At 43.2% G+C, this 16,673-nt stretch overlaps 1 protein-coding gene across 4 annotated transcripts in view; it reads right to left on the bottom strand.

Moving 5' to 3' along the window:
- Positions 1–16,673, bottom strand: part of ccdc102a (coiled-coil domain containing 102A) — a 222,378-nt gene that overhangs the window by 143,565 nt on the left and 62,140 nt on the right. For all 4 annotated transcript variants that reach the window (XR_011889222.1, XM_072279224.1, XM_072279226.1 and 1 more), the window contains exons 4-5: positions 15,970–16,184; positions 4,557–4,665 (exon numbers count right to left, since the gene is read on the bottom strand). Coding sequence is in view for 3 of the 4 variants with exons in the window: in XM_072279224.1 (XP_072135325.1) it covers positions 4,557–4,665; positions 15,970–16,184 (324 nt within the window). In the remaining variant the exon portion in view is untranslated. The remainder of the gene's footprint in view (positions 1–4,556; positions 4,666–15,969; positions 16,185–16,673) is intronic.

Below are 16,673 nucleotides of genomic sequence, written 5' to 3'. Positions count from 1 at the left end.
CAAATATGATGGCAGAATATAGTATTAATGGTAAGACTCTTGGCAGTGTGGAGGATCAAAGTGAATCTTAGGGTCCGAATCCATAGGACACACAAAGCTGCTGCGCAGGTTGACTCTGCGGTTAAGAAGGCATATGGTGCATTGGCCTTCATCAACCGTGGGATTGAGTTTAAGAGCCGAAAGGTAATGTTACAGCTATATAGGACCCTGGTCAGACCACACTTAGAGTACTGTGCTTAGTTCTAGTCACCTCACTACAGGAAGGATGTGGAAACTATAGAAAGGGTGCGATGTGGATACTATAGAAAGAGTGCAGAGGAGATTTACAAGGATGTTGCCTGGATTGAGGAGCATGCCTTATGAGAATAGGTTGAGTGAACTCAGCCTTTTTTCCTTGGAGCAATGGAGGATGAGAGGTGACCTGATAGAGGTGTAGAAGATGATGAGAGGCATTGATCATGTCGACAGTCTGAGGCTTTCTCCCAGGGGTAAAATGGCTAACACGAGAGGGCACAGTTTTAAGGTGCTTGGAAGTAGGCACAGAGGTAAGATTTTTTACGCAAAGAGTGGTGACTGTGTGGAATGGGCTGCTGGTGATAGTGGTGGAGGCGGATACCATAGGGTCTTTTAAGAGACTCCAGGATAGGTACTTGGAGCTTAGAAAAATAGAGGGCTATGGGTAACCTTAGGTAATTTCTAAGTAAGTTCATGTTCGGCACAGCATTGTGGGCCGATGGGCCTGTACTACGCTGGAGGTTTTCTATGTACTCCTGCAGCCTTGTGTGCTAGATGGCAGCATACCTCAACAGACATCTCAATGTCCCTGTACCAAAAAAGACCAAGGTAACATGCCTGAACAACTGGCATCCTGTTGCACTCACCTCAATAATAAGCAAATGCTTTGACAGGCTGGTCAAGGATTACATCTGCAGCTTGCTACCACCCACAATGGACCACCTACAATTCGCCTACTGATACAACCGATCGACAGATAACGCAATAGCCACAGCTCTACATACTGTCCTTACACCTCTGGAGAAGAAGGGTATTTTGTTGAGAATGCTGTTCTTGGACTACAGTTCAACATTCAACACCATAATTCCATCCAAGCTCAATAGGAAGCTCAGAGACTTCAGCCTTGCCCTGCCTTGTGCAGCTGGATCCTGGACTTTCTGTCAGATTGCCAGTAGATGGTAAGAGTGGGCTCCCTCATCTCCAACCCTCTGACTCTCAATACAGGAGCCCCTCAGGGCTGCGTACTGAGTCCCCTCCTTTACTCCCTATATACCCATGACTGTGTTGCCACCCACAGCTCTAAGGGAAAAAAGATTATGAGAGAAAACTGGCAGGGAACATAAAAACTAACTGTAAAAGCTTTTATAGATATGTGAAAAGAAGAAGATTGGTTAAGACAAATGTAGGTCCCCTACAGACAGAAACAGGTGAATTGATTATGGGGAGCAAGGACATGGCAGACCAATTGAATAACTACTTCGGTTCTGTCTTCACTAAGGAGGACACAAATAATCTTCCGGAAATAGAAGGGGACAGAGGGTCCAGTGAGATGGAGGAACTGAGGGAAATATATGTTAGCAGGGAAGTGGTGTTAGATAAATTGAAGGGATTAAAGGCAGATAAATCCCCAGGGCCAGATGGTCTGCATCCCAGAGTGCTTAAGGAAGTAGCCCAAGAAATAGTGGATGCATTAGTGATAATTTTTCAAAACTCGTTAGATTCTGGACTAGTTCCTGAGGATTGGAGGTGGCTAATGTAACCCCACCTTTTAAAAAAGGAGGGAGAGAGAAACCGGGGAATTATAGACCAGTTAGCCTAACATCGGTGGTGGGGAAAATGCTAGAGTCAGTTATCGAAGATGTGATAACAGCACATTTGGAAAGCGGTGAAATCATCAGACAAAGTCAGAATGGATTTGTGAAAGGAAAATCATGTCTGACGAATCTCACAGAATTTTTTGAGGAAGTAACTAGTAGAGTGGATAGGGGAGAACCAGTGGATGTGGTATATTTGGATTTTCAAAAGGCTTTTGACAAGGTCCCACACAGGAGATTAGTATGCAAACCTAAAGCACAAGGTATTGGGGGTAAGGCGTTGATGTGGATAGAGAATTGGTTGGCAGAACAGGAAGCAAAGAGTGGGAATAAACGGGACCTTTTCAGAATGGCAGGCAGTGACTAGTGGGGTAACGCAAGGCTCAGTGCTGGGACCCCAGTTGTTTACAATATATATTAATGACTTGGATGAGGGAATTAAACGCAGCATCTCCAAGTTTGTGGATGACACGAAGCTGGGTGGCAGTGTTAGCTGTGAAGAGGATGCTAAGAGGATGCAGAGTGACTTGGATAGGTTAGGTGAGTAGGCAAGTTCATGGCAGATGCAATTTAATGTGGATAAATGTGAGGTTATCCACTTTGGTGGCAAAAACAGGAAAACAGATTATTATCTGAACGGTGGCCAATTAGGAAAAGGGGAGGTGCAACGAGACCTGGGTGTCATTATACACCAGTCATTGAAAGTGGGCATGCAGGTACAGCAGGCGGTGAAAAAGGCGAATGGTATGCTGGCATTCATAGCAAGAGGATTCGAGTACAGGAGCAGGGAGGTAGTACTGCAGTTGTTCAAGGCCTTGGTCAGACCACACCTGGAGTATTGTGTGCAGTTTTGGTCCCCTAATCTGAGGAAAGACATCCTTGCCATAGAGGGAGTACAAAGGAGGTTCACCAGATTGATTCCTGGAATGGCAGGACTTTCATATGATGAAAGACTGGATCAATTAGGCTTATACTCGTTGGAATTTAGAAGATTGAGGTAGGATCTTATTGAAACGTATAAAATCCTAAAGGGATTGGACAGGCTAGATGCAGGAAGATTGTTCCCGATGTTGGGGGAAGTCCAGAACAAGGGGTCACAGTTTGAGGATAAAGGGGAAGCCTTTTAGGACTGAGATTAGGAAAAACTTCTTCACACAGAGAGTGGTGAATCTGTGGAATTCTCTGCCACAGGAAACAGTTGAGGCCAGTTCATTGGCTATATTTAAGAGGGAGTTAGATATGGCCCTTGTGGCTAAAGGGATCAGGGGGTATGGAGGGAAGGCTGGGGCGGGGCTCTGAGTTGGATGATCAGCCATGATCATACTGAATGACGGTGCAGGCTCAAAAAGGCCGAATGGCCTACTCCTGCACCTATTTTCTATGTTTCTATGCTTCTAATTTGCTAATTAAATTTGCCAATGACACTACATTGATTGGCCTTATCTCAAACAATAATGAGGTGGCCTACAGAGAAGAAGTCATCTCTCTGACATGGTGTCAAGAAAACAACCCCTCCCTCAATGGCGCAAAAACGAAGGAGCTGGTTGTGGATTACAGGAGGAACGGAGATAGGCTAACCCCTATTGACATCAATGGATCTGGGGTTGAGAGGGTAAACAGCTTTAAGTTCCTCAGTATCCAATCACCAAGGACCTCACATGGTCTGTACACACCAGCTGTGTGATGAGAAAGGCACAACAGCACCTCTTTCACCTCAGACAGTTGAGGAAGTTTGGCATGGGTCCCCAAATCCCGAGTAATTTCTACAGGGGCACAATTGAGAGCATCCTTACTGGCTGCATCACTGCCTGGTATGGGAAAAGCGCCTCTCTTAATCACAGCGAGTGGTGCGAACAGCCCAGTGCATCTGTAGTTGTGAACTTCCCATGATTCAGGATATTTACAACGAAAGGTGTGAAAAAAGGGTCCAAACGGTCATTGGGAACCCGAATCACCCCAACCACAATCTACTCCAGCTGCTACCATCCAGGAAGAGGTACCGCAGCATTAAAGCCAGGACCAACAGGCTCCGTGACAGCTTCTTTCACCAGGCCATCAGACTGATGAACTCACGCTGACTTGAGCATATTTCTCTGTTACATTGACTGTTCTAATTATTATAAATTATGTTACCATGATTGCACATTGAGACAGAGACTTAACGTAAAGATTGTTACTCTTCTTGTATGTGAAAGATGTAAGAAATAAAGTCAATTCAATGTGCTGCAATTTTCAGGCATCTTTCACTGAGTTAATGATCTGCCTGCAGCACCTCATGTTCACCTCCATATGTGCCCCAGTAGACAGAGAGTCCTCTGTCGTGCAGCTGCTCAGGATAAAGCTTGGCAATACCCAAGCATCTTTCTCCACACTCTCTTCATAAACCCACAATTATGAACGTCACTTCAATTAATCAACTATACTTTCAGATGTTTAGTCAGCATCTTTCTCCAGTATCTTTTTAGAGTCAATATCTCAAGTACTAGATGTTTTTAAAAGGGGTGTACAGCATCTTTTTCTTACTGGAATGCTCGGTCAGAGGTGGTAGTGAAAGCTCTCAGATAGGAATATGAATATGCAAAGAAAAGAGGGTTTCCGACCATACTCAGGTAATTTAATTACTTAATTAACACAGAACATCATTGCAGGATAAAGGGTTTATTCCTGTGCTGTACACTTCGATGTTCCATGCTCTATTTGACAGCTTGTTGATTATTGATACCTCACCTGTTGTAGTACCTCCTTCTTGGATTTGTTGAGCTCTTCATACTTGATTTTCCATTGGGAGATATCAGTCTCCAAATTCTCTATGTGCTTACTGAGTGCATTCTTGTCTCTGAGAAAACATGGCACAACTGTGAGCAAATATCATTAAACCAGCACTTTCAGTGTAAATTGTTCTTACTGATTAATAGCATTGCATTTTGAAAATTATGCAAAACATTGTCAGGGATCTTATATCTTTTTTTCCTGCAATGCAAAATCACAACACAAGGATATAAGGATCCTTCACTCTCTACAGGAAGAGTTCATGCTTTTGTGCTTGCCAGTGTGAAGAATCTCAGATATCGCCACATTGCATGCCAGCAGCTATCTTTATGCTTATTCACTTAAAGGCACATTCTTATCATGTACTTGTCCACATGTCTTTTAAACAATTAAAAGGGATAGGAAGGGGTGACAAACATAAGGGTCAAATGGAACTAGTTTACCCACAGGCAGCCACAAAGCAAGAAACCTGAATAACCCAATATAAGAACAAAAAAACTTTAAAAATCAACCTCTGAAGCACAAGAAAAAGGAAAAAAACCACAAATTATGCGAACAACTGAAGCCAACAACTACATTCCAAACCAAATTGAGTTGGAACCTCGGAGCAGGCCCGAAGCCTCCTTTACCGGTTCATCACATTAGTGGGTACGAAGCACACTGCTGGGGCAGCATTCATAGCCTCAACACCATGCAGAGAGAAGTGACCATCGCAGAGAACGAGCAAAATCAGCTCTTGCCTTGGATCCTGACACCCAGTCTTTTCAGTCTATCAGGGCCGGTGTTTAAATTGACCAAACGGAATAGCGAAAGGCAGCGGTTATACCTCGCACTAGGACCCAACTACTTCGAAGGACTTGGGTCTTAGATCACGCCACCCAGTGACTTGCTCTGGGCCCAGATTTCCCATCCAGTCCAAAGCTGCTCTCAAACTCCTCAGATCAGCTCGGATCCCAGAACAGTTCAACATTGCACCTGGGCCAATTATACAGGCATGGGAACTCTATCTGCAACACACCATCTTGGCTCATCCCTCGAACTAGCCTCACCATTGCTCGCACCTGCATTGTTTGTGGCGACAATTTAACATAATTTACCTCAGAAAAGGTATTTTTAGTGATGTTTTTAGTCGGATTTCTTAACTTTATAACTACTAGTGAGTTGTCGCACGATTCAGTAGTGCCATCTTAACTATGTTACGTAACCGGCAACAATGAATATCAATTGAGTCAGGTTATATAAAAACAACCAAACATTTATTAAACACGGATAAACTACAAAAAACAAACGAAACCCTTAACCGGATGTTAACCGCTATGCGGCCGTTCAACAAATTGCCACTGGTTCTTAAAGCGTTAAATGCGAAAACAGTTCTTAAAGCGGTAAAGTCAAATACAGTTCTTAAAATGGTAAATTTGAAAGTCCAACATATTTATACATTTAATTCGGAGAGACTTCTCTGGAGAAGGATTTCTTCATAGACGCGACTTTCCTGCTGGCTCTGTCCAAAGAATTCACGATGAAGGAAATAAACGGCTTAAAACAACTGACCTTAATTTGTAGAGAGCACCTTGCATGAACTTCCTTTCTCTTTTGGCAAGAGTTATCTTCGATGCAGGTCACTACTCCGTAAATGAAGACTCAATAAGGTCGATCCTTTATTGAACTGCTGAACATTCCCAACTTCTCTTAATCCTTAATATCCTGTACTTCGATGAAGTCTTCACTCTCCAATACTACTGAAAAGGTACATCAACAAATCTAGCAGAAATTGCCAGTCCAGCACTATTGTACCTTGCAACAGAGCGTAACACTCCGTTTTAAAAATGAAACTGCGTCATAAAACAAATATGCAACGGACCGGAGACAACGACAAACGTTCTAGCTGGAAAACTAACTGCGTCACCAGAGGTCTTCCCTTTTATACCTGTGGTGAACATGTCATCACGTGACCTCACATCAGCGGGAAAATTACATCAGGTGACCTCCAAAAGACCATTACATCATTCTCACAAGAAAATCACAAGATCTCCTTGAGGTATGTAACAACTAGAAGTCCATATGTTGTTAATATCAGATATAGATATAATGTTGGCCATCTTCAGGAAGCAGAGGCTTGAGGAGGATGGACGTAGATGGGCCAAGCCAATGGGCAGGGATTTGCCAACTGGAATGGAACGTGGAAGTGCGTAAAATCACCTGGACTAGGTGGATCCAGAGTTCTAAGAGAGGGAGCCAAAGAGATAAGGAGGCTTTATCTTTCAAGAATCACTGGAGTTAGTTCCAGAAGACTCCCAGAGAGCATCACAAATGTTCCACTGCTGCTACATAAGGGAGGGAGGCAAAAGGCAGGAAGACCCGTTACCGTAGCCACATATCCTTCCCTGGGAACATGCCTTCATCGTTCCTATCCGATTCTCGCTTCTCCAAACCTTTATCTCATTCACCATTCAATTTCCCAGCTCTTTACTTCACCCTTTCCTCTCTCCTTGCTTCACCTATCACCTACAACCCTGTACTTCTTCCTCTCCTCCCCCTACCTGCTTACTCTGACTTCTCATCTCCTTTTTTCAGTCCCGATGAAGTGTCTTGGCCCGAAACGTGAACTGTTTACTCTTTTCCATAGATGCTGCCCGGCCTGCTGAGTTCCTCCAGAATTTTGTGTGTGTTACTTTGATTTTCAGCATCTGCAGATTTTCTCTTCTTCGTAATTATATGCCAGTTAGCTTTACCTTGGTGACTGGTAATATTTTAGAGCCCATTATTAAGGATGAAATTTCAAGTACTTGGAAGTATATGATAAAATAAAGCAAAGTCTGCATGTATTTTAAGGGGAGACCTTGTCTGACAACTCTCAGAAATCTTTGAGAAGGTAACAAGCAAGTTAAACAAAGGAGAGTCAGTTCATTACATGTATTTTCATGAGGCATTTGACAAGGTGCTGCACACAAGCTACTAAACAAAATAAAAGCACATGGTATTACGAGGTAGCACTGTAACAGACATAGAAAGTTGGCTGACCAGTAGAATTCAGAGAGTGGAGATAAAGGACTAGTGACTGGTGGTGGTATACAGGTGTCAAGTGTTGAGACCACAACTTTTCATTTTGTACACATGAAAGAATTGATGACAATGTGGCCATGTTTGCAGAAAATACCAGGACAAGTGGAGGAGATGGCAGCAGCACAGAGACACTGAACCCGTAGCAGGTTGGGAATGTGGGAAAGTTAGTGGCAGATGGAATGTAGCACAGGGAAGTGTGAATTTGTGTCCTTCAGCAGGAAGAATAAAGATGCAGACTATTTTCTAAAGAATTATAGAATGAGGACCTCAGAGAGCACAGAACAAGTACCTTTAGGCCAAAGTTGGCCATACTGAATGAAATCTGTATTCAAGCAAAGGCCATTCCCCAATTTAGCCAATTTTTCTAAACTCCTATCCTTCATATACCTGTCTACATATCTCTTAAATGTATCTCACGTGCCTGCCTCAACCATTTCCTAGTTCCATATGCAATGCTCAGCTATATTGGCTCGTATTTATCTAGGGGAAACCTCGTCTGCCGCCCACCTTGTCTCCTGGTTACGTCGGTTGCTGTACCACTACCACCTGATCCAGCCTCAAACATCAGTCATCAGCCAGCACACAATGTACGTTGTACCAATCACACTTTATCGATATTACTAAGTCTATGAGATTAATAGAAGTTCAATACAAAAAAAGGAATGGAAAAGGAGCCAGACTTATCAAAGTTCAATTTCTTCGTGCACACGTTGGAGCTCGGGAACCTCTTCGAGACCACCCTGACCCCATCGACTCGCAGCTCAGGACCACCCAGAGTGATCAGCCTGAGCTTTCCCCTCACGTCCGTCGTCCTCCCCGTCTCTCCTCCGACTCCCCGCCAAAACCTCCTGGTACCCAGCCACATGAGACAGCACATCACCCCCAGAAAGAATAACATGGACACCCATTGGCTCATAGTACATCTGCAATCTGTTATAACCCAAGCAAAGTGCTAGCTCGAGACTTTCTCAGCATTTAACATAACAAAGAAGCCATTTTAATTTTAACATAACAAAGAAGAAACCCTGTACACATATATGGACCAGCTGAGTTGCAGCTGAGGTTATTAAATCTTCCACTTCTAACACTAAAAGTATGCTAACTGATTACATCACCATCTGGTATGGATCGGCACAGAAATGGGCAATAACATCAAGGACACCACAAAAAGGCAGTATATATCATTCAGAAACCCCATCACCCTCTTTGCATTGCTATCGTCAAGCAGAAGGTACAGAAGCCTCAAGTACACACGCTCAACGTTCCAGTAACAGTATCTTTGGTACTGCCATCAGATTTCTAGATGGAAAATTAACCCATAAACACTATTTCACCTTTTTTTTTGCTTTCTTTTTGTACTCATCATCATTGTTATGGGTCTTGAGACTTTATAAGGCACCGGTGAGCCCTCATTTGGAGTATTATGTGCAGTTTTGGGCCCCTTATGTTAGAAAAGATGTGCTGAAACTGGCAAGGGTTCAAAGGTTCACGAAAATGATTCCAGGATTGAATGGCTTGTCGTACGGAGAGTGTTTGAAGGCTCGCGGCCTGTGTTCAGTAGAATTCGTTAGAATGAGGGGTGATCCCAGTGAAACCTATCGAATTGTGAAAAGCCTTGATGGAGTGGATGTTACCTATGGGAATGTCTAAGATCAGAGGGGACAGCCTCAGAATAGAGGGATGACCACTTACAACAGAGGTGGGAAGGAATTTCTTTAGACAGAGTGGTAAATCTGTGGTGTTCTTTGCCAAAGACAGCTATGGAGGCCAAGCCTTTATGGATATTAAAGACAGAGGTTGGTAGATTCTTGATTGTTCAGGGCATGAAGGGATATGATGGGAAGGCAGGTGATTAGGGCTGAAATGGTGGAACAGACTTGATGGGCCAAATGGCCTTATTTTCCTCCTATATCTGATGCTTATCATGGTTTCCAAAATGCCCTATTGTACCAGTCTCCCCCATCACCCTGGTAGTGCACCCCCAAGCATCCACACTCTTAACTCCTATCTGGTCTCCACCTGCGTACAGACTGAAGACCATAGCAACAGTGTAATGGACTACATAGAGCTGGATGGGAGAATTTGTGATTACTTTGATTCATAGGTGGGTCTATGTTCCAGGGTTTGTCAGTGGACCTAAATGGACATGCCACACTAACAGTAACACCTATGTCAGACTGCGGTTTATTGATTAGAGCTGAGCATTCAACACAATCATACCCTCAGTCCTAATCATCAAGTTCCAAAACCTGTGCCTTTGTACATCCCTCTGCAAATAGATCCTTGACTTCCTAATGGGGGACAACAGTCAGTGCAGATCAGAAATAGCATTACTTCCTCCCTGACAATCAACATAGGAACACCTCAAGGATGCATGCTTAGCCCACTGCTCTACACTCTCTACAACCCCCACTGTGAGGCTAGCTGCAGTTCAAACAGCATCTATAAATTTACCGTTGACAGAACTTCAGAAAGTGATGAGAAGGCATACAGGAACCAAAGTAGCATAGCCTCCTTTAAGGGGAAATCTTGCCTGACAAGTCTGTTGGAATTCTTTGAGGAAGTAACAGGCAGGATAGACAAAGGAGAATCAGTGAATGTTGTTTGTTTGCAGTTTCAGAAGGCCTTTGACAAAGTGCCACACATGGTGGCTAAATAAGATAACGGCTCATGACATTACAGGAAATATACTAACATGGATAGAAGATTGGCTGACTGGCAGGAGGGAAAGTGTGGGAGTATAGGGTACCTTTTCTGGTTAGCTGCCAGTGACAAGTGGTGTTTCACAGGGGTCAGTGTTGGGATCTCTACTTTTCACATTGTTGTTGTTCATCCATCGTTGATGTCGATGAGGACCTCAACACCATTATGATGGTGCCAAGACTAGCACTTGATTTGGATTAAAGTGAGGGAGAGTTGTGCAGCGTCAGCCTCGCTCTCTCCTCCCAATTCCCATCTGGATTCAGTGGCAAGACAAGAGTCGAGGTGGCTGGAGATGGGACTAGGCGCAATGGATGACCAGGACGTCTTCTGTGTCTTGTCATGCTCTACATGTTCCACGACGCTTGCAGAGACCACCTTCTTGACCGCTGGACCTTCCACTGGTCTCATCTGCTCAATCTGCCGGAGTCTGTCACATTGTACTGTATATCAATTACTTAGATGAAGGGAATTGATGACCATGTTTGTGGATGATATGAAGATAGGTAGCAGCTGGAATATAGTGTAGGGAAGTGTATGGTCATGCACATTGGCAGAAATAGTACAGGCCAACCTTCACTAATCCGACTACCTGTAATCTGGTTCCTTTGATAGTCCGGCACTGATTATGCTTAATTTGATCCTTCTGTAATTCGGCATTTTCACTAATCCGGCACCATTGGGACCTGAGGAGTGCCGGATTAGTGAATGTTGACCTGTAAAGGCATAGACTACATGCCAAACAGGAAGAAAATTCTGAAATCGGAGGTGCAGAAGGACGTGGGATTCCCATAAAGGTAGCTTGCAGGTTGAGTCAGTGCTAAGGAAGGCAAATAGAATGTTAGCATTCATTTTGAGGGGACTAGAATATAAAAGCAAGGATGTAATGCAGAGTTATAGTACACTGTTCAGACTGTACTTGGAGTATTGTGAGCAGTTTTGGACCGTGGCATAGGATAGGCTCCAGAAGAGGCTCATGAGAATGATCCTGGAAATGAAAGGGTTAACATATGAGGAGCATTTCATGGCACTGGGCCTGTATTCTCAGGAGGTTAGAAGAGTGAGGGGGGATCTCATTGAAATATACCAATGAAAGGCCTAGATAGCCGATGTGGAGCGGAGGTTTGCTACAGTGGGGGAAACTCAGACCAGAGAGCACAGACTGAGAATAATGCATTCCTTTAGAACAGAGATGAGGAGGAAGTTTTTAGGTACAGGGTGGTGAATCTGTGGAATATATTGACACAGTTGGCTGTGCAGGCATTGGATATATATAAATTGAAGGTTGATAGCTTCTTGATTAGGAAGAGTGTCAAGCATTTTGGAAAAAGGCAGGAGAACCGGCTTGAGAGGACTAATAAATCAGCCATGGTGGAATGACGGCGCAGATTCAATAGGCTAAATGGCCTAATTCTGATCCTAAGTCTTATGGTCTCTCCCTCTCATTACTCCTCTTTTACTTTGTTCATAATTTTCCCTTTGATAATTTTGTCTGAAACTCTACCCACAACCTATTTATGCTATTGAACAGGACCCTGGTCCCAGCATGGATGAGATTAATTCAGTCCGTTTGGAACAGCTCTCTTCTTCCCCAGAATAGGTGCGAATGTCCCACAAGTTCAAACCCACTTCTCCCACACCAGTCTTTAAGCCACACTTTTAGCTTTTTGATCTTAAATACCAAAAGTTTCTTCAGATAGACATAGTGTAAAAGAGAGGAGAGAGTGGGTATCACACCACTGGAAAACTATACTGGAGAGATAGTAAAGGGAGACAAGGAAATGGCAGACAAACTGAAGTATTTTGCATCAGTCTTCACTGTGGAAGAGTCGAGCAGTGTGGTGGAAGTTCCAGGTGTCGGGTTATTAAGCGTGTGAAGTTATCATTAGTAGAAAGCAGGTTCTTGGGAAACTGAAAGATCTGAAGGTAGATAAGTCGGTTGGAGCAGATGGTGTTCACCCCAGCATTCTGAAAGAAGTGAGTGAATAGATTGTGAAGGCATTAGTGACGATCTGTTAAGAACCACAAGATTCTGGAATGGTTCCAGAAGACTGGAAAACTACAAAATGTCACTCCACTCTTCAAGAAGGGAGAGGGGCAGAAGAAAGGAAGTTATAGGCCAGTTAGTCTGACCTCAGTGGTTGAGAAGATATTGGAGTCGATTATTAAGGATGAGGTCTCAGGTTACTTGGAGGCACATCGGACGTAGTCAGCATGGTTTCCTCAAGGGAAAGCCTTGTCTGACAAATCTGTTGGAATTCTTTGAAGAAATAACAAGCAGGATAGACAAAGAAGAATCGGTTGATGTTGTGTACTTCGATTTTCAGAAGGCCTTTGACAAGGTGCCACACATGAGCTTGCTTCACAAGCTACAAGCCCATGATATTACAGGAAAGATTCGACCATAGATAAAGCACAGGCTAATCGGCAAGAGGCTAAGAGTGGAAATAAAGGAAGCCTTTTCTGGTTGGCTGTCAGTGATTAGTAGTGTTCTACAGCGATCTCTGCTGGGACCGATTCTTTTTATGTTATATGTAAATGATTTGGATGATGGAATTGATGTGTTGTTGCAAAGTTTGACGACGATATAAAGATAGGTGGAAGGGCAGATAGTTTTGAGAAAGTAGAGAGGCTTACAGAAGGACAGACAAATTAGGAGAATGGGGAAAGTAGTGGCAGATGGAATACAGCATCAAGAAGTGTTTGATCATGCACTTTGGTAGAAGAAATGAAAGGTCTGACTATTTTCTAAATAGACAGAAAATACAAAAACTGAGGTGCAAAGGGAATTTTTTAGATTATATTATGAGGACACAGTCCTCATTTATTTTCATTTAGAAATGCATGCATTAAGAAATGATACAATGTTCCTCCAGAGTGATATCGCAAAAGAAACAAGACAAACCAAAGACTAACACTGACAAGACCACATAATTATAACATATAGTTACAGCAGTGCAAAACAATACCATAACTTGATAAAGAGCAGACCATGGGAACGGTAAAAAAAAAGTCTCAAAGTTCCGATCAACTCCCCATAGTCCCCGATAGCAGGCAGCAGAAGGGAGAAACTCTCTCTGCCATAAACCTCCAGGCACTGACAACTGTTGATGCATTGGAAGCACCCGACCACAGCTGACTCTGAGTCTATCCGAAAACTTCGAGCCTCCGACACCGAGCACTGAGCACCATCTCTGAGCGTTTTGACCCCATCCCGGCCGCTGAGCAACAAGCAAAGCCAAGGATTCGGGGCCGTCCCCTCCGGAGATTCTGGATCCCACAGTAACAGCGGCAGCAAAAAAGGCATTTCAGAAGTTTCTCCAGATGTTCCTCCATTCTCTCATGTCTGTCTCCATCAGATCAGGATTGTGCACAGCACCCTACTTGACAAATTACAGAGTGCTATAGAATTAGGAGTGTTTGTGCAGGATTCCCACAGGTTAATTTGCAGATTGAGTCTGTGGTGAGGAAGGCAATTGCAATGTTGGTTTTCATTTCAAGATGACTAGAATATATAAGTCAAGGTGTAATGTTGAGACTTTATAAAGCACTGGTGAGGCCTCACTTGGAGTATTGTGAGCAGGTTTGGGTTCTGGGCCTTTACTCGCTGGAATTCAGAAAAATGAGGGGTGACCTCAATAAAACCTATCGAATAGTGAAAGACCTTGATAGAGTGGATGTGGAGAGGATGTTTCCTATGGTGTGAGAGTCTAAGACCAGAGGAAAACAGCCTCAGAATTGAGTTCTGACGAAGGATCTCGGCCCAAAACATCGACTGTACCTCTTCTTATAGATGCTTTACTTTATAATTTATACTTTATACTTAATTGTCGCCAAACAATTGATACTAGAACGTACAATCATCACAGTGATATTTGATTCTGCGCTTCCCACTCCCTGGATTACAAATATTAAATATTTAAAATATTAAAAATAGTAAAAATTAGTAAATATTAAAAATTTAAATTATAAAGCATAAATAGAAAATAGAAAAATGGAAAGTAAGGTAGTGCAAAAAAACCGAGAGGCAAGTCTGGATATTTGGCAGGTACGGCCCAGATACGGGTCAGGATCCGTTCAGCAGTCTTATCACAGTTGGAAAGAAGCTGTTCCCAAATCTGGCGGTACGAGTCTTCAAGCTCCTGAGCCTTCTCCCGGAGGGAAGAGGGATGAAAAGTGTGTTGGCTGGGTGGGCCGTGTCCTTGATTATCCTGGCAGCACTGCTCCGACAGCGTGCAGTGTAAAGTGAGTCCAAGGATGGAAGATTGGTTTGTGAGATGTGCTGTGCCGTGTTCACAATCTTCTGCAGCTTCTTTCAGTCTTGGACAGGATAGCTTCCATACCAGGTTGTGATGCACCCGAGAAGAATGCTTTCTACGGTGCACCTATAAAAATTAGTGAGGTTTTTAGGGGACAGGTCAAATTTCTTTAGTTTTCTCAGGAAGTAAAGGCGCTGGTGGGCCTTCTTGGCAGTGAACTCAGCTTGGTTGACCAAGTCAGATCATTTGTGATATTGATCCCGAGGAACTTAAAGCTTTTGACCTGTTCCACTTGCGCACCACCGATGTAAATTGGGTCGTGTGGTCCGCTACTACTTCTGAAGTCAACAACCAATTCCTTTGTTCTGCTGACGTTGAGGGATAGGTTATTGTCTTCGCACCATGCCACCAGCTTCTTAATTTTCTCTCTGTACTCAAACTCATCATTACCCGAGATACGGCCTAGAATTGTTGTGTTATCAGCAAACTTATATATTGAGTTTGATGGAAACTTGGCTACACAATCATGGGTGTACAGTGAGATCAGCAGGGGGCTGGGTACACAACCTTGTGGGGCACCGGTGCTCAGAGTGATTGTAGAGGAGAGCTTGCCCCCTATTTTTACAGCCTGGCCTTCTGCGTTCACCAGCATTTTTTATGTGTTGTCAGAGTAGAGGTATGTCCTTATAGAACAGCGATGAGCAGGAATTTTTTTTTAGCGAGGAGCAGGAAAATAGAGGAATTCTTTGCCACAAACAGTTTTGGAGGCAAGTCTTTACGTATATTGATAGATTCTTGATTGGCCAGGGCATGAAGGGATACAGGGAAAATTGAGAGGAAAATTGGATCAGCCATGATGAAATGGCAGAGGTGACTCAATGGGCTGAAAGGCTTGATTCTGCTCCTGTTTTATGGTCATATTAACCCTGTTCCAATTTGCACATGGCTCAGGTAACAATCCAGACATTTAGTCCCTATCTTCTCAAATCCCATCAGCAAACCCTTCTCTCTTGTACTTCCTTCATCATTGGTACCCGCATGGAAGTCCATAAAAATGAAACCTATTTGTTACCTGAGGCTGTCCTATATCTATTTTGATAGTAGGTACTGCAGGGAATAAATCTGATCTTCACCGTGCTTCCCCTTAAACTAATCCGCAGGATCCATTGCATCAACCACCTCAGTTTGACATCTGATAGTAAGCATTCCTACATTGGAGCCTATAATTAAGTTCCTAGAGTCGGGCTTGAACCTCAGTCGCAAGTCCTTATCCCTTATCCTTAAAGGTGTTACAATGGAAACAAGTATTCAATGTATGAACTCTGGTAAGTCTGGACATCAGTACTTACTCCCTCTCTTTCTGCAGAGTTTTCTGAGATTCATCCAAACGCAATTGCAACACAGTGACCTTCGATGTATCCTCTTCCAGAACAGATACTTCTTCCCATAGGATGCGGCTCCTCTCCTGGCGGTTGAGCGAAGTCCTCACACTTTGTGCAGTGTGCTTGTCCCACGCTTCCCAGCCTTCCTGCTCACTTTTCAGAATTGCTTCCATGAACAAGTCCTGCAGAATATAAAATAAATCATAATTTATATTCATAATTTATATAAAATAATATCATATTATTTCAAATAACATCATATAAAATAATAATATAATATAAATTATATCATAATTTATATAAAATAAATCAAATGAATAGAAAGTTGCACAACTGCAGTTTTTATTCTAATAAAATGAGGTTTGCTTAGCTCAACCCCACAACAAAAGTGAAAGAACTAAGGCTTGTTCGGCCAGAAATTCTGTTGTGGAACAGTACGCCTTTGGACACCTGGTTCATTACAATCACAAAGAAATTCCAACAGAGAAATCACACACAGCCAGATCCCACCATCTACTGTATGACAGTATGGTTCACAGAGACAGACCCTTTAGCCTATTACACCCATGAGAATCATCAAATTCCTACCCATTTACTAGCATTTAGTCTGTAGTTTTGTCTGCTTTGGCAATTCAGTGCTGAACCAGATGCTGCCTCCACCTTCTCAAACA

The sequence above is a fragment of the Mobula birostris genome, chromosome 15 (genome assembly GCF_030028105.1).
Source record: "Mobula birostris isolate sMobBir1 chromosome 15, sMobBir1.hap1, whole genome shotgun sequence".
In the NCBI taxonomy this organism is placed as follows: domain Eukaryota; kingdom Metazoa; phylum Chordata; class Chondrichthyes; order Myliobatiformes; family Myliobatidae; genus Mobula; species Mobula birostris.
The sequence above is the reverse complement of the archived record's forward strand: the minus strand, read 5'-3'. Positions and strand labels throughout refer to the sequence as shown.